Source organism: Balaenoptera borealis, assembly GCF_965194805.1.
Source record: "Balaenoptera borealis genome assembly, chromosome: 8".
Taxonomy (NCBI): Eukaryota; Metazoa; Chordata; class Mammalia; order Artiodactyla; family Balaenopteridae; genus Balaenoptera; species Balaenoptera borealis.
In genome coordinates, this window is record NC_138865.1 from 86,048,372 (window position 1) to 86,072,936 (window position 24,565).

The 24,565-nt window shown below is 51.7% G+C and overlaps 3 protein-coding genes across 13 annotated transcripts; 1 reads left to right on the plus strand and 2 right to left on the minus strand.

Moving 5' to 3' along the window:
• Positions 1 to 588: 588 nt before the first annotated feature.
• NPR2 (natriuretic peptide receptor 2) lies at positions 589 to 18,376 on the plus strand. Of its 3 annotated transcripts, none has more exons than XM_082402313.1 (22): positions 589 to 2,087; positions 2,917 to 3,122; positions 8,942 to 9,055; positions 9,359 to 9,494; positions 9,738 to 9,832; positions 10,060 to 10,192; positions 10,420 to 10,504; positions 10,736 to 10,865; positions 11,028 to 11,102; positions 11,314 to 11,391; positions 11,622 to 11,726; positions 11,844 to 11,915; positions 13,677 to 13,836; positions 14,018 to 14,173; positions 14,251 to 14,419; positions 14,579 to 14,725; positions 15,225 to 15,348; positions 15,538 to 15,606; positions 17,205 to 17,379; positions 17,451 to 17,549; positions 17,812 to 17,903; positions 18,037 to 18,376. In XM_082402313.1, the coding sequence occupies exons 1-22, from the start codon at positions 1,421 to 1,423 to the stop codon at positions 18,100 to 18,102; spliced, it is 3,153 nt and encodes a 1,050-aa protein (XP_082258439.1). In that variant the 5' UTR covers positions 589 to 1,420; the 3' UTR covers positions 18,103 to 18,376. The 3 variants fall into 3 exon arrangements, with proteins under 3 accessions (XP_082258439.1, XP_082258441.1, XP_082258440.1); XM_082402314.1 differs by having other exon boundaries at positions 590 to 2,087; positions 10,745 to 10,865; XM_082402315.1 differs by lacking the exon at positions 11,028 to 11,102 and having other exon boundaries at positions 10,745 to 10,865.
• Positions 16,371 to 21,399, minus strand: SPAG8 (sperm associated antigen 8). 3 transcript variants are annotated; one of them, XR_014247558.1, is made up of 7 exons: positions 20,715 to 21,399; positions 19,787 to 20,612; positions 19,510 to 19,684; positions 19,292 to 19,337; positions 18,908 to 18,970; positions 16,815 to 17,001; positions 16,371 to 16,658 (listed from the first exon to the last, which is right to left on the minus strand). XR_014247558.1 is itself a non-coding variant. In XM_082402352.1 (7 exons), exons 1-7 carry the CDS (start codon positions 20,750 to 20,752, stop codon positions 18,601 to 18,603), a joined length of 1,461 nt encoding a protein of 486 aa, XP_082258478.1. In that variant the 5' UTR covers positions 20,753 to 21,399; the 3' UTR covers positions 18,475 to 18,600. The 3 variants fall into 3 exon arrangements, 2 of the variants coding, with proteins under 2 accessions (XP_082258478.1, XP_082258477.1); XM_082402352.1 differs by lacking the exons at positions 16,371 to 16,658; positions 16,815 to 17,001 and adding exons at positions 18,475 to 18,798; positions 19,093 to 19,207; XM_082402351.1 differs by lacking the exons at positions 16,371 to 16,658; positions 16,815 to 17,001 and adding an exon at positions 18,618 to 18,798.
• Positions 21,400 to 21,539: 140 nt separating this feature from the next.
• Positions 21,540 to 23,947, minus strand: HINT2 (histidine triad nucleotide binding protein 2). 7 transcript variants are annotated; one of them, XM_082402360.1, is made up of 6 exons: positions 23,579 to 23,863; positions 23,221 to 23,370; positions 22,225 to 22,365; positions 22,023 to 22,127; positions 21,847 to 21,919; positions 21,540 to 21,737 (listed from the first exon to the last, which is right to left on the minus strand). In XM_082402360.1, exons 1-6 carry the CDS (start codon positions 23,801 to 23,803, stop codon positions 21,724 to 21,726), a joined length of 708 nt encoding a protein of 235 aa, XP_082258486.1. In that variant the 5' UTR covers positions 23,804 to 23,863; the 3' UTR covers positions 21,540 to 21,723. The 7 variants fall into 7 exon arrangements, with proteins under 7 accessions (XP_082258486.1, XP_082258484.1, XP_082258485.1 ...); XM_082402358.1 differs by having other exon boundaries at positions 21,540 to 21,726; positions 23,579 to 23,731; XM_082402359.1 differs by having other exon boundaries at positions 21,540 to 21,726; positions 23,299 to 23,370; positions 23,579 to 23,717.
• Positions 23,948 to 24,565: the final 618 nt, after the last annotated feature.

A 24,565-nucleotide genomic window follows, 5' to 3' on the forward strand; every position in this document is an offset into this window, starting at 1 on the left:
ATGGACTTCGTAAGGACTCAGGAAAAATCGGTCACCGGAGCGCCTTGGTCCCGGAGGGGCTTATCTTCCAGGGACCAGGCATGTCTTACTGGTGAAGGAGGGAGAGGTTCCCGTCAATGAGAGGGGTGCTGTCGTTTACTAGGTGGAGGACAAGTGAGGATACCAAATTTGTGGGGATCCCTGACTGTTTCCTGGAGGCTGGAGTGTTTGAGGGACTCAGGGGAGTTAAGAAAGGAGACCCTTAGAAGAGCGGGATACGCGAGGGGTGGGTAGGGAGGCCCTGGGCTCGTGGGAGTGTGTGAGATGGAGAGCGCGCGGCGGGGTGGCCCAGGGGCCTGGGGGAGACGGGGTAGGCCTTAAAGTGAGGGGACGCCCGGAACCTCGCCGGCTTGAGAGGCCCTTGCACGGAGCCCCCGGGCTGTCGCCGGGTGGGTTGGAGACCTGGGAGGTCCCCGGGCGCCCGGGTGGGAGTGGGGAGTCGGGGGCAGGGTAGACAGCAGGCGCCGGAGGGTGGGGCCGGGCGGGGGAGGAGGAGGGGCCGCGGGGAGGGGGCGGGGAAGGCGCGGGGCGGGGGCGGGGGCGGGCGGCCTGCCCAGGGAGTCACACTCTGCAGCCGCCGGCGCAGCGAGCGGAGGCGGCCGGGCCGCGGCAACCTGACCTGGACGAGCGGCGCGCCCGGGGGCCCAGGCGGGGGGCGGGAGGAAGCGCAGGGCAGCGCCGGCCGCCCGGGCCCAGGAGAAGCGGAGCAGAGAGGAGCGGGGACACGGGCGGGGCCGCCGCAGCTCCGGATGGGACCAGCGCCCTGGGCCCGTTAGTCCAAGCAGGAGCTTCGGGAGAAGCCTTCACAGGGAGATTTACCCCTGCCTTTCCTTCTCCTCCGGCCCAGGCCTCGCTTCGCTGCCCGCCTGCCCATGGTCCCAGTCCTTCCGCCGCGCCGGCCCCCTCCCACCTTATCCCCTTGGTCCTTCTTTTCGCAGCTCTCTGCCCTCCTAGCCCTTTCAGCGGTGAGGTCCCCCCAGGCCTTCTCTTTGTACCAGCCTACGCCCCCCGCTCCACCCCATCCCAGTCTCGGATCCCCTTTTCCTTCTCAGCTTTAGATTTATCAGACGGCTTCACCTCTCACTCTCCCCATCCCAGTCACAGGCCCCCTTGGTCCCTCCCTCCTCCTGCCACCCTACTCTTAGCCCTCCTCCGTCCTTGCCCTAGGCTGGTGGACCCACTCCTTACCCACTCCCCGGGGCTTCCTCCCACCTCCTCCTCCCCGATTCCTGCCACTTTCTGTATCCCAGCCTACCTAGCTTATCCTCACTTCTCTCCCTGGCGGCCTTCCCCAGGTTCCACGCTGGGCGGTGCTTGTGGCTCCCCCGTAGGCCAGAGTGGCCCCAGGTTCTGGGGGGGGTGGGGCCGCTGCTATCTCCCCATGGCACTGCCATCACTCCTGCTGTTGGTGGCGGCCCTGGCAGGTGGGGTGCGTCCTCCAGGGGCGCGGAACCTGACGCTGGCGGTGGTGCTGCCAGAACGCAACCTGAGCTATGCCTGGGCCTGGCCACGGGTGGGTCCCGCTGTGGCACTCGCCGTGGAGGCGCTGGGCCGGGCGCTGCCCGTGGACCTACGGTTCGTCAGCTCTGAACTAGATGGTGCCTGCTCTGAGTACCTGGCCCCGCTGCGCACTGTGGACCTCAAGCTGTACCACGATCCCGACCTTCTGTTGGGCCCCGGTTGCGTGTACCCCGCTGCCTCTGTGGCCCGCTTTGCCTCACATTGGCGCCTTCCCCTGCTGACTGCGGGTGCTGTGGCCTCTGGTTTTGCGGCTAAGAATGAGCATTATCGTACCCTGGTGCGCACTGGTCCCTCTGCTCCCAAGCTGGGTGAGTTTGTAGTGACGCTACATGGGCACTTCAATTGGACTGCCCGTGCTGCCTTGCTGTATCTGGATGCTCGCACAGATGACCGGCCTCACTACTTCACCATCGAGGGCGTCTTTGAGGCCCTGCAGGGCAGCAACCTCAGTGTGCAGCACCAGGTGTATGCCCGTGAGCCGGGGGGCCCTGAGCAGGCCACCCACTTCATCCGGGCCAACGGGCGCAGTGAGTGTGGCCCGGGCTACTTAGGGTCAGGGGAGGAGGGTCGCTGTGTCCCTGGAGCTGAGTACTGGGAAGCTGTAGATGGAGCTAGCCGTGGAGGAGCCGAATGTGGTGGTTGGGATCAAGAAACACGTGTGGATGGAGCCCCTGGGAGGGGCTAAGGCATTATATTGGGGGGCTTGTGGATGTCACAGACAGATGTGAACAAGGAGTAAGATGGCCTGAGGGGAGAAGCTTGTGTCGGGGAGAGTGTGGGATTGGGGGAAGTTGAATTTGGGGGGCAGTGTGAGTTCCCTGGAGTAGTGAATGTGGTTGATGGTCACTCCAAAATGTGTGCCTGTCTGTGAGCAGAGACTTCTCAGACTGGGCTGCCAATACCCCTTGGTGGCATAAAGAGCATGAAGACTCCATAAATGGGCTTTGGGGTGCAGCTGATTAGGTTGGGAAAGACAGGTAAAGCTCACACTGAGAGAAATTCTGAGCAGTCAGTACCTTTGAGCCTAGGGAAAGACAGGGCAGAGTGGGGGAGTGAGGAGGGCTGGCGGGGGGGGAGCAGCAGGCAGGGCTCTGGGAAGAGGGGGGGCTTGAAGGATAGCTCCCTTCCTCTGGGGTCTGGAGTCAGGCTCTGACTTCTGCCAGATGGTCCATACGGTCCCAGGGTACTTATGACATAGACTCCAAGGGGGAAGGGATGGGGAACATCTGCTGGGTGGTTGATAGATTAGGGCCTCTCTTCCTCGCTAAAGATGGAAATGCAGATGGTCAGAGAGGGGGCTGTTTAGGGTCCTGGATGCTTTCTCAGAGTGCCCCTCTGTCATGTACCTGCTCCCAGTTGTGTATATCTGCGGCCCCCTGGAGATGCTGCATGAGATCCTGCTTCAGGCCCAGAGGGAGAACCTGACCAACGGAGATTATGTCTTCTTTTACCTGGATGTCTTTGGGGAGAGTCTCCGTGCGGGCCCCACGCGCTCCACAGGCCGGCCCTGGCAGGACAATCGCACCTGGGAACAGGCCCAGGCCCTCAGAGAAGCTTTTCAGGTATCATTTGAGCCAAACTTGAAGGGAGTGGGGAGAGGAGCTTTTTTTGGGATTCTCTGTCTCTCACAAGACCCCATAGAAACCCCAGCAAGAGGACGAGAATTGTGAACCACAGGGGTGAAATGGACGGAGGCTTTCCAAGTCTAGTCTCACCTTTGTGGCTCTTTCTCAGTGTGTCTTCCAAGGCTACCTCCCAAGATCCTGGAACACTGACTTTCCTAAGTACCAATGGTGGATATACCGTGGGGTGGGGGGGAAGTTCAGGGAAAGATCTAGGTCCCGTCCCTGGGAGGGCTTCCACCGTTTCTGGAGAGGTGAGGCATGATTGTGGTGCAGTTAGATGCAAGTACAAGAAAGGATGTGATGATGTGTCCTGGAACAGACACTAAGAACTTGAGTGGTTCAGAGGAGAGAGTCACTGTGGGCTGGGTTTAGGGAAGGCTTTTATAAAGGAAGCAAGACTCTATGGTGACTTTAAAGATAGATGTCATATTCCTAGTCAGAGTGGGAGAGAGGATGCAGGCAGCCGGAGCAAAGAAAAAGAGATGGGAATAGACATGTTTGGGGATCCAAGAAGATGCTGACCTGACAAGAAAGAACGGTTCACTTGGAGCAGATTATAGGAAATAATGCTGCAGAGGTAGATTCAGATTAAGGAGAGCTCTGAACCTAAGACTGAGGCACTTGGACTTGAATGGTGGGGTCTTTGAGGTTTTTTTGTGATGAGAAATATACGGACAGAATTCAGGTTGGATTAGAAGAGGAGGAGACAGTGAGGCCACCTGCAGTAGGTTGGAATGCAGTATGGAGGTGTGGGCTTGAACTATGGTGATGATAGCAGGAATGAAAAGAGATGGGTATGAGAAACAGTTTGTAGGGAAAATTGACATGACTGTCTTCATTTCACTTCTCTGCTCAAAACTTTCAATGACTTATTTCCTACAGAATAAAGTCCTGACTCCTTATCATGAAATTTAAGATTTTCTACAGTCCTCAACCCACTTTTAAAATCTCACCTCCCAGTACTGCTGAGTACTCCAGCCGGCTAGACCTCACTCAGACCTGCTACCTCGGGCCTCCCTGCCCCCCTGCCTTTGGGCTCTTTGCTGCTTTTGTCCACAGTGGTCTTCCTCCCCTTACCCCAAATCTCTCCCTCTCAAAATCATACCCATGAATTGCTCCCCGATTCTCCCACCAATTTTACACTTACTTATGTACATAAGTACTTTTTAAAACTTATTTATGCATACCCCCTTCTTAACCCAAAAAGGATTTGAGGTGGCGTATAGGATAACCTTAAGGTCCTTTCAACCCTGAGATTCTTTGACTCTAAGTAGATGTGTATAAGGGCTGGACTTGGGTGGCCACCTTCTCCAACGAGTAAGGTTTTATGTGGCTGTGATTATATATTTGGTAGCGTCTGACTGTGAATGATATATCTGTTTGCATGCCTGAGTATGAGTCTGTGACCGTCACACTTGAACACGGGCAGTGGCAGGACAGGTTTTGTTGCTGCTGAACTTTTGCCTAAAATGACCTTCTCACCTTTGTGTGTCTGGATAATGCTTGTGTATTCTATTATACTCAGATCAGTTATTTTCCCTTCTAGGAAACAATCCCTGAATCCTCAGGTTGGACTGAATTTCCCACTCTTGTGCCTAACTCTATCTCCTCTAGAACTTACAACATTATTCAGTCCATGTTTGATTCATCTGAAGACTGACTCATTCTGTTAGTGTTTACTGAGCACCTGTTATGTCCTAGTCACTGTGCGAGGTGCTAGTATACAGCAGAGAACATAACAGATGTCCCTGCCTTTTGGAGCCTACATTCAGTAGAACAGACAGACATAAACAAGCAATAGATACAAACATAGAACAAACTGTGATGTGTTACTTAAAAAAAAAAAAAAAAAAGGCATAGCGTGGTATGAGAAGAGAATATCAGGGGTATTGTGCTTTAGCTAGTGTGGTCAAGGAAGGTCTCTCTAACCCTCCCAGATGGGAAGACTCCACAGCCTTCTGGGCCATATTCTCTTTGTGGAGGGAACACCTCTCTTCTTGTGGGAGAATTCCTACCAGCCAAGGGGCCCCAGCACTTAGGGTAGTAGGAGGAGGAGGGATCTAGTCTGCTAACAATTAGCTACATACAGTTGACTCTTGAACATTGTGAGGGTTAGGGACATCCACCCTCTGTGCAATCGAAAATCTGAGTATAACTTTACAGTCAGGCTTCCCTCTTGGAGGTTCCATCCACATCTGTGGATTCAACCAACCGTAGATCATGTAGTACCGTGGTCTGCGTTTATTGAAAAAAATCTACGTATCAGTGGACCCGTGCAGTTCAAACCCAGGTTTTTCAAGGGTGAACTGTAAATTAATTCTCAGCTCTCCCACTCACTGTAGGCATTATTCAGACAGAAAAACAAAGAGGGAGATTTTGCTACAATACAAGAGAAGGGGCAGTCAAGAATATGCTGAGGGGAAAATCAAAGTGGTGGGGTGGGGTGAGTGGTGATGAGGTATCCTCTGACAAAGCTACTCTTATCCTTTTCCAATCTGGGAAGGATAAGAGTAGCTTATCCTTACCCCGGGCAGGGAGTGAAGGAAGTTGTGTGGTCAGCTCCAGACAAGGATGAAAGAGCAGAGAGCCCACACCCCAGAGATACCTGGCCCACTGGGGTCCCAGACCAGGCCAGCCTGGAAAAGGTGGCGGCAGAGGTGAGGAGTCCCTGATATAGATGCCCACAGCCTTTCCAGGAGGGTGTCATGCCCAAGGAAGGGGTCCCAGCTCATGTTGGATACTAGCTATTGGGGGAGAGGACTCTAAAATTAAGTATGTTGCTATGATTTTTCTCCCTCATTAAACCATAGCCGCTTGAGGGCAGGGATCATGCTTGTCTTTGTATTCTGTGTACCTAGCACGTTTGCTGAATTGAATCAAGGTGTGTTTTGGGAAGAGGGGGGACGGGGTTAGGAATTCATTTAGACAGGAGTAGAGCTGGCAGGTACTGTAAACCAAGATGATCAACCAGGAAACGGAAGAATAAGTAGATATGGTGGAACTAACCAAATGGGTAGGCTCTAAGGATCCAGAGGCTCTGTCTGGACATTTGTGGACCTTCTACAGGGTCAGAAACCCAGGCAGAAGCCACAACCTAGGTGATCAGCATGAGACTGGGTTACAGATGGGGGACACCAGCGGCTAGAATGGAAGTAAGCAGTAAACCAAGGGCCGTGTAAGGCAGCATCTCTTGTGGAGACCATTCTGTTAATTTAGGCCACTGTTGACAGCGCCTCCTGTGGCAGCCAGAGTGGGTCTGGGTATGGGTGGGCCCACAGGCGGAGCCAGGCATCTGCTGCCCTTGCACATTTCCCAGGTGCCCTCCTGGCTTCCACCCACCGCTGTACCCATTTTGGCAGCCTTTGCTTTTTTTTTTTTTTCCGCCTGGGGTCCCCTGTGGAATGGGACACAGTTACCTACCTTTCCCTTCTCTCTAGCCCCTGAGCAAGAACAGAAATTCTTTGGAAGTTCTTCTGCTTCTCTCTCTTTTTTTTAGTAGCTAGTAACCACAGCAAAACAGAGTCGAGCATAGCGGTTCTCAAAGTGTGGTCTTGGGATCCTGGGGGCCCCTGGAATCCTTGTAGGGGGACCATGAGGGCAAAACTATTTTAAAAATAATACTAAGGTGTTATTTGCCTCTGTCACTCTTCATTCTTCCATGATTGTACAGTGGAGTTTTCCAGAGGTTATGTGACGTGTGATGATGTCATCATTCTGGCAGCTATAGGAGGTGTGCTTGTGTATTCTTGTGTTTTAAAACTTTGTCAGTTTTAATTTCTAATATGGTAAATATTGATAGATGTAATCCAAACAAACAAAAGCTCCTTGGGGTCCTCAATAATTTCTAGTAGCGTAAAGGGGTCATGAGACCAAAAAGATTGAGAACTGCTAGTCTAGCAAAGAAACAAACCTAGGGAATTACTCTTTAAAAAGCATTAAAAACCTATTATCAACCTTTATAATGAAATAGAAATTGTGTGAAGCCTGATCTTTTCCAGTTTTTTAACTAACTTTTTACATTTTTTGTCAACCATATCCTACCCTTCTATTTTTCTTTTATCCTTTGAATAGGTGTTACTGAACGAACCCTTCCAGCCCCACCCTCAGTCTCCCTCTCCTTTTTAATTCTGCCTGACAGTGGGGGAGTATTAGCAGTGTGTGATCAAGCATCCGAACGCTCCAGTAAGAATAATTACATCATGAAGTAGACTCCAGTCTAATATAATCAATGTGTATTAGAAACTGACTTCATTATTTCCTACCTGGAATGAATTGATCTATAATAGATCGTAAGTGATATATCTAGTATCTCTATGGTACTTTCTATGACAGGAATTAACACAACTGGTAGAAATGGCTAGTTTTATTTTTTTTAATTTTAAAAATTTTTAATTTTTTTAAAGAATGAATTTTATTTATTATATTTATTTTTTGGCTGCGTTGGGTCTTCGTTGCTGCGCGTGGGCTTTCTGTAGTTGTGGCGAGCAGGGGCTACTCTTCGTTGTGGTGCGCGGGCTTCTCACTGTGGTGGCTTCTCTTGTTGCGGAGCACGGGCTCTAGGCGCGCAGGCTTCAGTAGTTGTGGCACGCGGGCTCAGTAGTTGTGGCTCGCGGGATCTAGAGCACAGGCTCAGTAGTTGTGGCTCTCGGGCTTAGTTGCTCCACGGCATGTGGGATCTTCCCCGACCAGGGATCGAACCTGTGTCCCCTGCATTGGCAGGCGGATTCCTGACCACTGCGCCACCAGGGAAGTCCCAAAACGACTAGTTTTAATCTCTCATTTCACAAAGTCACGTTTCACAAATTATATTGATCTGAAGTCTTTCCCCAAAGTTGCAGTGCCAGTTTCCTGACGAAGGCAGAGGCTGGTCTCAATGATTGTGGAGGCCTGAGGTGGAGGCAGAGGCCGAGAAGCAGGAAGTGTGTGAGGCCAGTGGGAGCCAGGCAGGCATCCCAGTGAAAGACAGAGGCATGCTGACTGTGGCCAGTGAGAAGTGTGCATGACTGAGACCATGTGTGCCCCTGGCTTATCTATGAGATGTGTGTGGGCATGTGACTGTGTGTTTGCCTTGTGACTCATGATGTGTGGGACTATGCCAGTATGCAGGACAGTGCTGCATATGGTGGGTGTTCCATGCACATTAAAGGAGCCAGCTCATGGCTTTTTACAGATGGAATCACTCTCTCAAAGTATTTCCCCCAGTTGTCATAGAACCTGAAATCTCTAATTCACTGGGTGGAGGCACTGTGCTCAAGTGGCCCAAATGAAAATGTAAACATTTTACTGATGACATGAGCAGTAATTAACACCAGGGAGAGGAGCTGTTGCTCAGTGTTGTCCTTGCCAGTAAACAGGCACCCAGAAAGGGTGGGACAGAGGAGCTGTGTTACAGCAGCCCTGCTGGGAGGCCTGGGTGGTAGTAGGGGCTTCAGGACGATGAGGAGCCCGGTTTGGGGGATGGAGTTGACTTCATCTATTTCCCAGTCTCCACCTTCCCAGAACCATCCTATCTATCTATCTTGCATGGAGGAGTGCCACCTGCTCTCCCCAGAGTATTAAACATACACACACACACACACACACACACACACACACACACACACACACACACAGAGTTTAGTATCCTCTCGGCCTTCAGAGTCACCCATGTACATTTTATATCATGTATATTTCACCAAGTTTCCCTGTCCTGCTTCCTCTCTTTCCCTAATGCCCATCTTGAATCATTTCCACTCTCCCATGTGCTGTTGGTACAGATGGTATTGGTCATCACATACCGAGAACCCCCGAATCCTGAGTATCAGGAATTCCAGAATCGTCTTCTGATAAGAGCTCGGGAAGATTTTGGTGTGGAGCTGGCCCCTTCCCTCGTAAGTAGATCTCTCTTTCCCCGAGAATCAGGCCAGGCTTTGAGGAAAGCCTCTTCTCCCTAACTCACAATCAAGCCTTGGCCATGGAGCCAGCCCTACTTTGGGGGCTGTCCACTTCCATTCAGGATTTTCTCTTCTGCCTTAGTGTTCAGTGAGGTAGGAATGGCACCTTAGGAATGAGAGGAGGGAAGAAAGCAAACCAGAAAGAGGAGAGGTAGAAGGAGACCCCAGAGATGGAAAAGGGGGCTGGGGAAGGGGCTTAGCAGGACCTTTGGAGAGCACTGCTGAAGTTACCACCCCCAGATGAACCTCATTGCTGGCTGCTTCTACGATGGGATCCTGCTATATGCTGAAGTCCTGAATGAGACAATACAGGAAGGAGGCACCCGGGAAGATGGACTTCGAATTGTCGAGAAGATGCAAGGAAGAAGATACCATGGTAATGGAGAGGGTCAGATGGAGGCCAGAGTGCTGCTGTCAGGCTCAGGAGTGGAGTGGGCAGAAGAAAACACAGACACCAGGGGCAGGAGGGAGAGTTAGTAGGGGCCAGAGAACATGGCAGAGGTGGACACATATTAAGAATGGGGGCAGGGACAGACTGTGAGGTGATTGGAGGGATTGGGAGGATAGGAGAGGGGCCTAGGGTAGATCTCAGAGTGAGGGGTACTCCTTTCTGTCTTAGGTGTGACTGGACTGGTCGTTATGGACAAGAACAATGACCGGGAGACTGATTTTGTCCTGTGGGCCATGGGGGACCTGGATTCTGGGGACTTTCAGGTGATGGGGGACGAGGCAGGGAGGAGAGTGGGGGGCCTGGCAACCCAGCTTTCAGGGGGTCCACGGGGGCAGAGTCACAGGTTCTAGAGGCAGGGACTTATTTCCTCTGCTGGAGCTGCATGGTGGGTGGGCGGTAGGCTGGGGAGAAAAGCAGCCAAATAGCTGGGTTTGTGGGGAGGAGGCTGGTGGGAGCAGGCCTGTGGGCCCTGTTTTCTCCTTCCTCACAGCCTGCAGCCCACTACTCGGGAGCCGAAAAGCAGATTTGGTGGACAGGACGGCCCATCCCCTGGGTGAAGGGGGCCCCCCCCTTGGACAATCCCCCCTGTGCCTTTGACTTGGACGACCCATCCTGTGATAAAAGTGGGTGTGTGCAGGGACTGGGAGCAATCCTTCCTCCCTTGACTTTCCGTTCTTTTACCTCCTCCTCGCAGGCTCCCCCACCCTTAGCTCTGTCTCACCTCTCCTCCTATGCCCACTGCCTGCTTCTTTACCTCTAGAGATCTGTCTGCTCCCTGCACCTAAGAGCATCCCCCCTCCCCGTTCACAGCACCACACACAGTCTTTCTCAGGGCCCCCTCTCCCTTCAGCCCCACTTTCCACTCTGGCAATTGTGGCGCTGGGCACAGGAATCACCTTCATCATGTTTGGCGTTTCCAGCTTCCTCATTTTCCGGTGAGTTCTGGGCTTTCCGCTGACCTACTCCCTCCCTCCCATTTCCACACAGCCTTCTGGCTGAGGCCAGGAGGTCCCTAGAACACGGGGGAGGGAATGCATCCCTCTCTCTCAGTCCTGTGTCTGGGGTGTGACAACTGCAGCTTCAGGAGCTGCCGGGAAGTCCCTGCAACCCCGCTGTTGGCTTCTGGGGTGGTAGGATTGGGCTTGCCAGTCAACTGAGGTGTGCAGTCCTTACAGAAAACTGATGCTGGAGAAAGAGCTGGCTAGCATGTTGTGGCGCATTCGCTGGGAGGAGCTGCAATTTGGCAATTCAGAGCGATACCATAAAGGTGCAGGCAGTCGCCTCACACTGTCGCTGGTGAGCCCTCGTCTCAGCTGTCCCTCTGCTTCCCTCTGAGTGCCTGTCCTTTCGTACCCTGGACCTTTCCCAGCACATCAGCCTGTAATGATAGCACCTGCACTACCACCACCATCTAATGTTCCTTTCATCCTTCCGCCTCCATGTTGCCCTTGGCCCCAGCGGGGATCCAGTTACGGCTCGCTCATGACAGCCCATGGGAAATACCAGATCTTTGCCAACACCGGTCACTTCAAGGTGAACAGTCGTCCACTTGTTCTGGTCCCCACCATTTCATCCTGTCTCATCTGCATCTGTCACCTCTTCCCGTGACCCTCTGCTCCTCATAACCCTCCTCTCTCTGTCCAGCTGAACTCCTGGATGCTCCCACAGTTCTCCAGTCTTTCCCAGCACCCAGAGACCCTTTCTGATATTAATTTTCCTCTTCCCCTTTCACTCCCACCATCAGGGAAATGTTGTTGCCATCAAACACGTGAATAAGAAGCGCATTGAGCTGACCCGGCAGGTTCTGTTTGAACTCAAACATGTAAGTCATGGTGTATGGGTTGAGGGCCAGGGGTAAATAAGAATGGGGAAGGGGAAGGGGAAGGGGAGAACTAGGGAATAGTAAAATTGGCTAGGAGGGCAATGGGTTTATTTATAAATGATTTCAAGTTGTAAGTATAATTAAGAGAAAGGTCCTCTCATGTAGTGGTAGATTTCTGTATCTAATTTTTAGCTCTTTCAATTCTCTTTTTCTTCCTTTTTTTTTTCTAGATGAGAGATGTTCAGTTCAACCATCTCACTCGCTTCATTGGCGCCTGCATAGACCCTCCCAACATTTGCATCGTCACCGAGTATTGTCCTCGTGGGAGTTTACAGGTGAGGGATATAGGTGGGGATTATAGGGGCAGGGGAGATAGGCCCAAAGTTACACTGACTGTGCAGGTAATAGTGGGGCTAGGATAGTCACATAATCTATTCCATGTCACTTACCAGGATATTCTGGAAAATGATAGCATCAACTTGGATTGGATGTTTCGTTATTCACTCATTAATGACCTTGTTAAGGTGAGTCTTCCCCACTCCTCCTTGAGTTCATCCACTTTAAAATGCCTCCCTCTTTCTATCTTTGCTTATGATTTCTCTTCCTAGTCTAAAAATTCCATCTCTCCATTTCCCCTTATTCTTAAGGTTGGGTAATAATGGGTAAACAATGGATTTGGGGCTTTTAATTGGGGGGAATGAGTTTTATCTGCCACAAAGAGTCCTGTACTTGTAGAGAATTTTTGTCTTCCTGCCCTATCTCAAATCTCAGGTCTCAAATACCTCAAATCTCCCTCCATCATCTTTTCTTTTTCCTCCAAGGGTTTATATTAAAATCTCTTAGCAGGGAAAAATTACTGGGGTCTCCAAACATATTTATCTTCTGTTTTTTTTCCTCATCATTTACTCTCTACCCAATATTTGGCATATCTGCTCTTTTGTTCAGAAAAACTGAAATTCGAAATGAACATTTATTAGTAAAAATAAGAGAAGCCAAGGAAAATTATACTAAATGTTTGGTATCTTCTAATATACTAGGTTTCAGCTATTTTCAAGTGACCCAGAGGTCCGTGGATTTGTGGAGGCATAAATTTGAATCCTGCACAGGTGGGACAGGTGTTTAGAAGCAAGTCCCCCAGCCAGTGAGCTAGCCTAGTGGACCACCTGTACCACACCTGGAGCTGGCTTTGGTTTTTCTGTATAGTTTTCAAGAGGTTATTTAAAAAATTTTGTGTGTGTGTGCTAAAGTTTGCCATCAAATGAGAGATAAAATATTAGGTAAAGTTGATGTGGTGCTCAGCTGGAGGTGTGATGATAAATATAAGAAAAACATGACTCTTGAGAGAACAGTGATTTGATGGAGAGGTGATTTAGAACAAAGCCAGAAGCCTAATATCTGTATTCACGAGTTTGGAGATTCCCAAAGGTTTGTTGATATCAAGATGAAACGAATAAAAAGGAAGAGTTCACAAAGACTAGGGTTTTGAGTTGTTTAAGCCCAGAGCTAAACATTTAAAGGAGGTTAGCATACAGGACACTGTATCCTTTTTCTATTCCACCTGAAGTGACTTCCCAGGGGAAGCACCACTCTGCCCTCTTAGGACCTGCCTTAGAGTCCCTCACAGGCAAACTTTCTTTCCTCTCTGGCCCCAGGGGGGCCAGAAGTTTCAGGCTTCTGCATTGGCTTGGTAGCTACCTCCTACCTTTGTCCATTTCCCAGATTCTTCTAATTTACTATTTTCTCCACTTTCTCTCTGGCCCGACATCCCCTGTAGTAGATCGCTTTCCTCCTCCATCTCGACTTGCCTGCCTATACATGGTTGTATGTTAAAGTTTACAACTGGCTAGTCTTCCTTGGTGCATCCAGATACTCTTGATACCTGGACCTCAAGCCATGTCTTCCTGAGTAGTGGCCAAGCATTTGAGGCCACCATGGGTGTTGTATTCTTGGAGTTCACTCTCAGAGTTCCGATCCCTTCATTACTCAGAAGACAGACCGCCCTTTCCAGGGTAATAACTGATAGCTCCCCTTGTCCTTCCTCTTAAGCATGTCTCCTATCCCTGGTGCCTGGGTGCCGATATACTGCTTAAGTTACCAGGAAGAGACGACTCTCCTATTTTGCCTGCTTCCTGGGGTGGAAACTGTACAAAGGATGCATTCCAAAATTAGCTTATTGTTTTTATGGTCCCAAGATCTTTAGACAGCTAGCTAATGCCCATCTCACGGAGAGGGGATATCCCAAGCCAGATATGATCCAATCCCATGACTTGATCTGTATCCTGCAGGGCATGGCCTTTCTCCATAACAGCATTATTGCATCCCATGGGAGTCTCAAGTCCTCCAACTGTGTGGTGGATAGTCGTTTTGTGCTCAAAATCACAGACTATGGCCTGGCCAGCTTCCGATCAACTGCTGAACCTGATGACAACCACGCCCTCTATGCCAGTGAGGCCTTCCCCCACAACCTGCTTTTACATTGCCCCCCCTGGCCCTGATCATTTCCACTTAGGGAGGGTGGGAGAGGGAGACGGAGTGACAGTAATACGGTGAGCATTATGGGAATGAGGCCAGGTGGGCTTGGGGATTCCCTTTTTGAGGACCTGGCCAGCCTGTTCCCTCTTTTCAGAGAAGCTGTGGACTGCCCCAGAACTGCTCAGTGGGAACGCCTTGCCAACCACAGGCATGCAGAAGGCCGATGTCTATAGCTTTGGGATCATCTTACAGGAGATAGCACTTCGCAGTGGTCCTTTCTACTTGGAGGGCCTGGACCTCAGCCCCAAAGGTGAGAGTCAATCTACTACCCAGAGCCTCCTCTACTTGGGGGACCTGTTCTTCATTCAAACCCTTTATCACCCTCAGAGATTGTCCAGAAGGTCCGAAATGGTCAGCGGCCTTATTTCCGGCCGAGCATTGACCGGACCCAACTGAACGAAGAGCTGGTTTTGCTGATGGAGCGGTGTTGGGCCCAGGACGCAGCTGAGCGACCAGACTTTGGACAGATCAAGGGCTTCATTCGCCGCTTTAACAAGTGAGAGGGCACCATGGTGCAGGGGCTCCCCAGGGCTAGAAGCCTCATCAGTCTTAGTGGATGAGGTGGGGTTGGCGGGGCTGAGAGGGTGGGTTGGGTAGAAAGCCCTGGGAGTCTTGAGCATCTTGGAGCAGGTACCCTATCCTGGCCTCCTTCCAGGGAGGGTGGCACCAGCATACTGGACAACCTCCTATTGCGCATGGAGCAGTATGCCAACAACCTGGAGAAGCTGGTGGAGGAACGCACACAGGCCTACCTGGAGGAGAAACGCAAGGCTGAGGCTCTGCTCTACCAAATTCTACCCCAGTGAGACTTCTCTCCCCCTTCCTGAATTTTCCTTTGGTATTCTTCTGTTGGTTTCTGCCGAATCAAGCTCCTGAGAACTCACTTCCCAACCCTTAGAATGCTGCTTTGTTACATCTTGCTACCGTGAGCCCATTCTGGCTCTAGACCGTGTGTTTTCATTCTGTCTCCAAATGAGTTGTGCTGCCTTCTTCCTGGCTTCCCATCCCTTCTTCTTAGGACACTGCTCTACCAGACCTTTGCTCCAGCAAGTGTATGTAGAACAATCCCAACTTGAGATGTTTAGCCCGCATCCCCAGGGATCCCCTTCCAACCCCACACCACTTGTACACCTTACCTTGCCCTGGACTGTAATGTCTTCCCAGCCACCTTCCTTCTCCTCCACCAGGCTCAGCTTTCATGTTCGAACTCATCTCTGCTCCAGCCATACTTTCCTTTCCTCTCTCTCGCCCTCCCACCCTCTTTATCTGAGTTTGGCTCAAACTGTACTTTTGCTTCCTAGTTCAGTGGCAGAGCAGTTAAAACGGGGAGAGACCGTACAGGCCGAGGCCTTTGACAGCGTTACCATCTACTTCAGTGACATCGTTGGCTTCACAGCTTTGTCAGCAGAGAGCACCCCCATGCAGGTGAGAGCCAGGTGAGGGGCAGAGGGTGGGGTAGAGACCTGCGGGAGCTTCACTGGGGCATAGAGATCCTTGATAATAGGGAAGATTAGCTTGGTCTGTAGTTTCCATATCTTGTTACGGCTTGTGTGTTAAGAATTCTTAGAAAGTTAGACACAAGTCTTAAGGCCTCTACTTTCCCATCCCTGTTAGGTGGTGACACTTCTTAATGATCTGTATACCTGCTTTGATGCCATAATTGACAACTTTGACGTCTACAAGGTGAGAGCTGGGGCTGCCCTTACACTGACACTCTTTTAAAACCCAGTCTCCCCGAATCCCACATGCCTTACCTGCTCCAGGGTCAGTTTTCCTGCCTGGGTCTCCAGCATCCTAGTGCTAGAGTACCCTTTGTAGACAAACGAGGCTCTGGCACTGTAATTGTACATTCCCGTCTAATCTCTTGTGAATCCTTAAGGCTTCCCTAATCGGAACCATCACGAGATCTAGCCCCTGTCTGCCACTTCTTGCCTGGGGGTATAGGCATAGCCTAGTCATCTTTTCTCTTCTCTTCATCCCCTCCAGACATGGAGGAATCATACAGGATGTGGGTATAGAATGATTTATTGGGGTGAGGGACAAGCTATGTAGTGAAAGCTTTTTGTTGAAGTCATTGAGTTGGCACAGGGTAGGCTTTATTGTGCTTAGGAGTAAAAATGATCGGGCTGTGTGACCGACCAACCGTGTGGCCTTGGGCAAGTAACAGAAGCTCCTGAGCCTCAGATGTTTTATCTATGTGATGGGAATAATAAATTTATTGTGGAAAATGCCTAATATTGTGCATATAATAATATTTATTACCCACTCCTGTCCCTTCCCTTTGGACTTACTCTGCCATCTCTGCTATTACTGTAAAAACTCCCATAAACCCTTTACTTGCATTCACCAATTGTTCATATTTTCCCCCATTTGCTTCATTTTAAAAAAATCTATGTATCCATATATTATTTTCTGAACCTTTTGCAAGTGAGTTTCAGACACAGTGCCCCCTTTTTTAAAAAAATAAATTTATTTATTTTATTTTTAGCTGCGTTGGGTCTTTGTTGCACGCGGGCTTTCTCTAGTTGTGGTGAGCGGGGGTTGCTCTTTGTTGCGGTGCACAGGCTTCTCATTGTGCTGGCTTCTCTTGTTGCGGAGCACGGGCTCTAGGCGCGCGGGCTTCAGTAGTTGTGGCTCGCGGGCTCTAGAGCACAGGCTCAGTAGTTGTGGCGCACGGGCTTAGTTGCTTCCCGGCATGTGGGACCTTCCTGGATCAGGGCTCGAACCCATGTCCCCTGCATTGGCAGGCGGAGTCTTAACCACTAGGCCACCAGGGAAGCCCCACAGTGCCCCTTTATCCCTAAACAGGTCAGTGTATAGTTCCTAAAAACAAGGACCTTCTCTTACACAGCTTCAGTACAATTAACAAAGCCAAGTGCCTGCTTTCTTACCTTTGACCCTTCAGGCTGTCTGAGGCTCATTTCATTGGGCCTCGTTGATGTCCCCACCAGCTTCTGTGCTCTTCAGGGCAGCCCTGTTGTCTTGCTTCCCATTTCCTGACAGCAGAGGCTATTTGACCGTGTCCTGTTGCAGACAGGGTGTCCATTCAGCAGACATTTGTAGAGTATTCGCCAGGTGCTGGGGTGGGCAGGAGGATTTACAGATTCCCTTGACTTCCCCTTCTCCCAGATTCTCAGGACCATGGCACTTATTTTCTAGTCAATGTTCTGCCCTCCAGGCTGTCAGGATGACTCATAGTGGTACCCAGCTTGTCTCCTTCTGCTCTTCCCCATCCCCACTGATACAGATAGAGGTGACCTTTTCATCCCCCTCTCAATCAGGTAGAGACGATTGGAGATGCCTACATGGTGGTATCTGGTCTCCCAGGCAGAAATGGTCAGCGCCATGCCCCGGAAATTGCTCGTATGGCCCTGGCATTACTGGATGCAGTTTCTTCCTTCCGCATCCGCCACCGACCCCATGACCAGCTGAGGCTACGAATAGGGGTCCACACGGGTAAGGCTGACTCTCACTCCTGTCCTCATATAGACTTTTCCCAGGCTCTCCCAACCTATTTCTTCTCATAGGGCCCGTCTGTGCTGGGGTCGTTGGCCTGAAGATGCCCCGCTACTGTCTTTTTGGAGACACAGTGAACACTGCTTCCCGAATGGAGTCTAATGGTCAAGGTGAGACATTAGCCCTCAACCCCAGCTTCAGCCTCAACCTGTGTTGGCCTTTTCTTTTCAGAGTTCCTCCAAATCTCATTCTGAGAGACCACAGTTCCTGATTGCCCCATCCTTGGACATATTTTGGTTCTAGTGCACGTGCCCTGGGAATACTGAGACCCTCCTGAGGGATGGTGGTTGGGTAAAGCTCTCTCCGATACTGCCAGTTCTTCGGTTGCCTTTTCTGATTCTTCTTTCCATCATTTCCCCTATCCCACCCCAGCCCTTAAGATTCATGTCTCCTCTACCACCAAGGATGCCCTGGATGAGCTAGGATGCTTCCAGCTAGAGCTTCGAGGGGATGTGGAGATGAAGGTGATGGCAGGCCACGGGGAGGGAGTCATGGAAAGGGAGGATGAACACAATTATGGGGTTTGTGGGGGGAAGGGAGGGAGATATGAGGAATAACATAGAAGAATCTGAATTATCTCTACTTCTCCGCTTCCAGGGAAAAGGAAAGATGCGAACTTACTGGCTCCTAGGAGAGCAGAAAGGACCTGCTGGGCTCCTGTAAACCCCACTTCTTCCCAAGTCAGACAATCCCCTGCTGCTAGTACCCAGGTGGGCAGTGGCCATCATCTCTCCACATAGCAGAAGTGGACATTGTCACATGAGATGGAAACCAACATGCACAAAACCCCCACCTTATATGGAAGTTGCTGCCCTTTGCAGCCCAGCCTTGTACATATACCTGTCCCTCTCTGGCCTGGTTCCCTTCCTCCCTACCTTCTGTAAATATCTGTATCTAAACCAGAATATTTTGGCCAAATATAAAACAAACAAAAACAGTCATGGTGACATAGTCTGTGTTAGGGGCAACTCCAAGGAAAGGTTATGGGGTATGGACACGGTAACTCACAGAATCACTGAATGAGCAGTTTCAGGATGAGAGAGAACCCTTTTTATGTAAAGAGCTGCTTCACCAAGTACAGACCAAATTCACTTCCTCCCCATCTCTCCAGTACAGACGGAAGGAGATTCCATATTCCACATCTCCTTCCCTCCTTGACCCTTAGACAGGAGTAGTTCTACCCCTCCCTCCACCACCCTGCCCTCCTCCCTGATGGCCAAGGGAAGATATTTTCCCCAAGTGGTGGGAATAATTCTCGGGTTCATAGGGCAAGGGCTGCCCTAGAGACAAAGGCACTGGTGTTGAGAAGCTGCAGTTCTTCCGGAATGGCGTGTCCAGAGTCCTGATGTTACTGACACCCTGGAGGAGTGCCGGAATGAGGACAGAGCCCGCTCTCCACCAAGCCGGGGCAGAACAGCCTCTTCCCATCCCTTTCCCCCACTCCCAACAGCTGGTCACCCTCACACACCTGTAGCTGTGGTGCCCTCTGTAGCCAGAAGGTTTCAGGCTGTTCCTTATGGTAGTCGTGAGGCTGTGAGGGAGATATACTGAATAACTCTTGGCCTGAAGCTCCCTCTCTCAACCTCTGGGCCTGCTGCTTTCCCACAGCCTGTCAGGGCCCAGCTGTACAAGTAGGGTGGGATGGGTTCTTACCTTTGTTGGGGCAGGAGGCCCTGATTGCACCAGCTCCTTTCCATAGTCGTGGTGTGTCACAGACTTGACCTCAGAGTCCTTCCTTGTGGGTTCCTGCTCTGCCTGCACCTCTTTACTACATTGGCCTGGGGGGCATCAAGGCCATTCTCCCCTGATTTTTGTCCTCCCCCTCCCCTTTCCCCTTCACCCAGCCTCTCACCAGATCTGGTGGTGCAAGAGCATCTCCAGCATGGCTTCACGCTTCCCTGTGGGAGGTCAGGGAATGGACAGAGTTGGGGGAGTCTGGTTAAGGAACAGGCCCAGAAGAAAAAAAATTGGGGAAAAGGAAGAACTGAGCTTTGCCCTTACACCCATCAGACATTCCTCTCTTTTTTTCTCTGCTAGACTCACTCTGGCCCATTCTCTCATGTTTCATACCTCGAATTGGCTGAGAGTGGTTTCCTGGGGGCTGGTATGAGTCTTTCTGGGTGGTGCTGGAGCACATGGGTGACTGTGGCTCCAGGGTCAGCAGTCCCCGGTGTCCGTGTCGGAAAAAGAAACTCTCAGAGCCATCCTGCATGCTTGGGACTTGATCCAGGTGGTTGGTGGCTCTCTGTGGGCCCCAAGTTGAGTGACCATGATATCCTTTCTGGTACCCACCCTCATCAACTGGGGGCAGCCTTCAAGAAAAGGGAGCAGGTTAAACCCTTAATACCTCCTCCTCCCAGTTGTAGAGAAGGCACTGGCCCCGTGGCAGTGTTTCACTGAGAACCTTACTTGTCCCTTCAACCTCAGGGGGCTTCCACAGCCCTCGGGCACCAGGTTCTGAGACTTGCAAAAATTTCCAGGGTTGTTTCTGAGGCTCCCAGTGGCTGTGGTGACTCCAGGAGGCATAATTAGGGAGCAGATCTGCCCTGGGTTTTCTGAAGCCTGAAGGAGCAGAGGAGCTGAAACCAGGGCCCTGGCCAGAGCCTGGCCTATGCCTAGAATCAGCGGCAGGAGCAGGACCAGTGCCTCGACCAGAGCCGTCACCAGGACCTTGACCAGAGCCACTGCCAGGACCAGAACTGGAGCCAGGACCAGGGTCAGAGCTGAAGCCAAGACCAGGGCTAGAGCTGGAGCCAGGAACAGGGCCAGAGCTGGAGCCAGGAACAGGGCCAGAGCTGGAGCCAGGAACAGGACCATGGCTAGAGCTAAGGTCATTTGCAGTATAGGGATTCCAAGCAATATGGGAAACAGAGACAGGCTCAAAGCCAAGTCTCCCGTGGCCTATCTTGTGGGTAAATCTGGGTCCAGTGTAGCGCTCCCCAAGAAGACTTTCAGAGGAGGGCTCCATGAGAAGGCTCCGTTCAGAGTAGGGCGCTGGGGTCTTTGTAGATAATGCAGCTGCTTTGGTAGTGGAGGCGGCTGCAGTGGCTGCAGCAGCTGCTGAAGTTTCTGCGGTTGCAGCTTCCAGGGCTGACCTATGACAGCCATCCCAAGAAGGAAAGGGATCCGAAATGGACCCTAGTCCTTCGGAGCTGGGCTGTACGTCTAAAGATCTGAAAAAAAGTGAAAGCGGCAAAGTTGTCAGAAGCGCAGCAAAGCGAGTCTATTAACCTTCCTTGTCCCCTTAAGCCTGCAGCCAGAGCTGTGCCTCTCACCGCGACTGTGATCCCTCGGTAGACTCAGTGGTCTCCATCTTCAGAAGCCAGCTACCGGGTTGCCATAGAGACGGCAAATCATTCCAGGAGACTGCGCGTAACCAGATCTGGGCTGACGGGGAGGGTGGGGGTGGAGGCAAGGTCTCTGCGGGGCGGAAGTCTTGCACCTGGCGTAGTTTGGGAAGTCTGCCTTCCGTCCGGCCTCCCTTCCGCCTCAGCCCGGCTTTTAAGGTTCCGCTGGCCTAAGGCCTCGACCTCCATACCTAAGCAGGGCTTACTGAGGCTTTCTAAGGTGGTTCTTTGCGTTGAACAGGCACAGAGCCGTTATATCAGATGAAAGTCTACTTGGTATGTTTATGTTGGGGCAACAGTAGTTCATTCTCAAAAGTGGGGGCATCTTTTCAAAAATTTTAAGGATGAAAAGACATCAGACACAGCTTAAAAGCAAAATGGTGAGACATGGGAAATAGTCAAAGGGTAGCGACTTTTTTGGTGTGATTACTTCTCTTTCAATAAAAGGCCTTCACATTGACAATCCTCCTTCCAGACCCCCTTAGAACATGGTTTGGCATCTGAATTAAGCAAGTCCTGGGACTCAGTCTCTTCCTACTCATTCAGGCTTATTCCTACTGCTACTTTTCTAGAGGCCTGACCCAGGTAGACCATGAGTCCTAAGCTCTCAGATATATAGGCAAATGCTCCTTTAACTACAGGATGGGCCTCCTTAGTGTCTCAGACCATAGTCAAGGGGGATCATAGTCTTGAATCAGTTTTCTTTCCTATTTGTGGTATAAATCCTTATATATTTAAGACAGGGATCCAGAATTGAGGGAGAGCAAGTTTATTAGCATTACAGGGTGCCGTTTTCCCCCACCCCCATCCAAGCATCCAAGTCTGAGATCCTTGGTCATTTGGTAGGTTCAACCTGGAGGCCACTGGAGCTGTCGGCCCCCAAGTACGTGAATGTGCAGGTGATACACAGATTGTGCACCCAGCTTCCCATCGTTGATCACTGAAATGGAGCTTGGGTTAGGGGGTCAGGATCATGGGAAAGGTCAAAGAATGAAGATCATACTGAGGGGTAGGTATGAGAATTCATAGGTGAGGGGCTCAAGGGCCAAACGTCACTCACCAAGTCGGTATCCATCTCCCAGCCCCTCAGCCTTTGCTGTCTTCTTGGCCACAAGGAGAAGGTGTCCTAGAAGCTACAGGGAAAGGGGAAGGAGACATGTGGCTTCATTTACAGGGAGCAAAATTTCTAGCTGAGTACAGGGCTCCCCCAGCCAACCCTGGCCCTTTTCTTCCCACCTGCTGATCTTCTTCTTCAGCCTGGCTAATGCGAGGAATGGGCTTCTTAGGAATGACCAGAAAGTGCACAGGAGCCTGAGGGGCCACATCACGGAATACGAGACACTGGGAGCAGTGACAGGACACAGGCCACCATGTTATTTCAACAGGCTGGATGGTATTTATGAAATTCCTAAGGGGATGGGTCCTAAGGGCGCCCCACCTGCTGGTCCTCATACAGAATGTCAGCTGGGAGGCTTCGATCCAGGATCCGGGAGAAGATGGTTGGGGCTGCCCCACCAGGAGCTGCCTGCTGGGCCTTGGCCACTTCATTCCCATCAGTCACAGCTGCAGCTCCTCGGACCTGAAGGTGGGTCAGACACACCCAAGGGAGGAAGCTGGCAATACCTGTCTCATGTACTTAGTTGGGGCTGGCAGAGGCTGGCCATTAACTTCACCCTTCTAAGAACCTGTTAGTGGTTCCCACTCAAAGGGAAAGTTCCTCACTTTCAGAGCATCAGCAGCAGAGAACAGGGCCAGATAGTGCTGGGCCTGGTCAGGTAACAGGCAGATTTCACTGCAGGATTCAGCAGTGCAATTGATTCCTGCTCCTAAAGGGTTGAGGAAATCTAGCAGTGTTCAGGGGAAAGGATCCAGAATGAGAACCTGGAGGCTTAGGTCCAAGTTCCTATTTCACTATTGAATTACCTTAGATAAATCCCTTCTCTCGGCTTCAAATATAAAGGGGGTGGTTTGCATCATCTCTTAAGACTACTTGGACTCTTTCCATTTACTCTCACCTTGTTAATAAGTTTCCATTTACTTTCATTACTTGTTTTCTGATCTTTAAGCCGTGTTAACTATCTTATCCAGCTTTTAATACAATTGCCCTGTTTGACACAAAGGTGTCTGGGTATCACATCTGACCTCTTAACTGTGAATTTTCACTCCAGTCCCCTGAATCGGTGGAGGGAGGAGTTCATTTGAGTGAACACAACCCCAGCCCCTGGGGATTGAGGGTAGGGAAGTCCCAGTTTCCCAGGGACTGAGAGAAGGCTGAAGTCAGAGATGTCACATTGTGGGGAAAAGGGACAGGATGAATCTGACCCCTTGAGTCGCTGTGGCAAAGAGGAAGAAGAAGGGGAGTTAGCATTAGTGCTCAGTAGAAAGCCAGGAGTCTGACGGGGCAGAAGACTGGCTCCCAGGAGAAAAAGCTCACGTCCCGCAGGGGGCACTGAGGAGCTGCCCAGAGTAGGCGTTCGGTCGGCTGGGAGATGGCGGCAGACGCTGCACTGACCCTGTGTCCACCTCGGTGCCCGGGCCTGTGCAGGGCGTCGTTCATCGCCGGTTCGTTTCTCTCGCGGTGAAGCTTTAAGAGAGGCTGCCGTGACCTCACCGCACAGCCCTGGAGCCTGCACCTTGGGAGGGACAAGGTTCCCGGCCGGGCGCTCGGGCTCCGGCCCCGCGAGGCCGCAGGGCTGCGCAGGCCGGGGCGAGCCGGGGAGGAACGCGCCCCCCGGCCCTGGAGGGCGTCAGAGCCCGCGGGACCCCTTCCTCGCCCCACGGCCACCTCTCACCTGCACCCCCCGCGGCCCCGCTACCGCCACCGCCCGGCGCGCCGCGCACAGCCCGGCGGCCAGCACCGTGGCTGCCGCCATCTTCCCCTCGGCCGCGGAAACCTCCCACCCCGGCCAGCGCTCGGGCTCTGTGGCCAGCCGAGGTGGGGAGGCGGGGAGCCGGCGAGCGGCGGCCATTGGCTCCGCCCGCGGCCGGGAGCGAACCCCATCATCCCATTGGGTCATGCTCCTGGGCCCGGCACGCCACTGGCTCCGCCGCCACGGTAGAGGCGGGATCTTTTCATCCCATTGGCTTCTTGTGCCAACTCGAGGGCGAATTTTTCTACTCCTTTGGCTTCGTCCTCTAGTCAGAGTGAAAGTTCCTTTACGATTGGATCCCCTTGCTAGTTGCGCTGTGAGATAGTTTCTCACTCCATTGGAAGGATTGAGAGACCTGGAGGTGGGATTTTCTTCCAATTGGCTCACAACACAAGGCCGACCCACCTTAGGTTGCGGCTCGGGGGGCGGGGGTGTAGTGGGGCTTTTATCGTATTGGCTCCTCCTATTCGGGTCGGGCCCCTACTGGTGGGCTGGGAGGAAGGGGGCGGTGCTCCGTCACCTGCCGCGCAGAGGCTCAGAGGTTGTGGACCCTTTCATTGCCTTGGCCAGGAGGAGGGCGGGGTTCGGAGAGGGGCCGCTCCGCGCTTATTGGCCCCAGGAACCACCACTACCCCCTGGAATTCCAGGCGGTAGGAGTCCCGGAAGAAAGAGGAGGGTGGAGGTCGCCGGGCGGGTTGGCCTGAAGGTGAATGGGGCCGGTTTTTTTTTTGTTTTTTGTTTTTTGTTTTAACTGGTGGGATAGATACCCAGCATTATTCCCTACAAGGACAGTTTCAGCCCCTTGACCATTTCAAAGATGTTAACTTACTCATGTGAGGGCAGTTCCTCCTTAGTTTATGTGCTTGTTAAAATATTCCAAGACTAAAGATTCTGCAGTTTGTTTTCCGG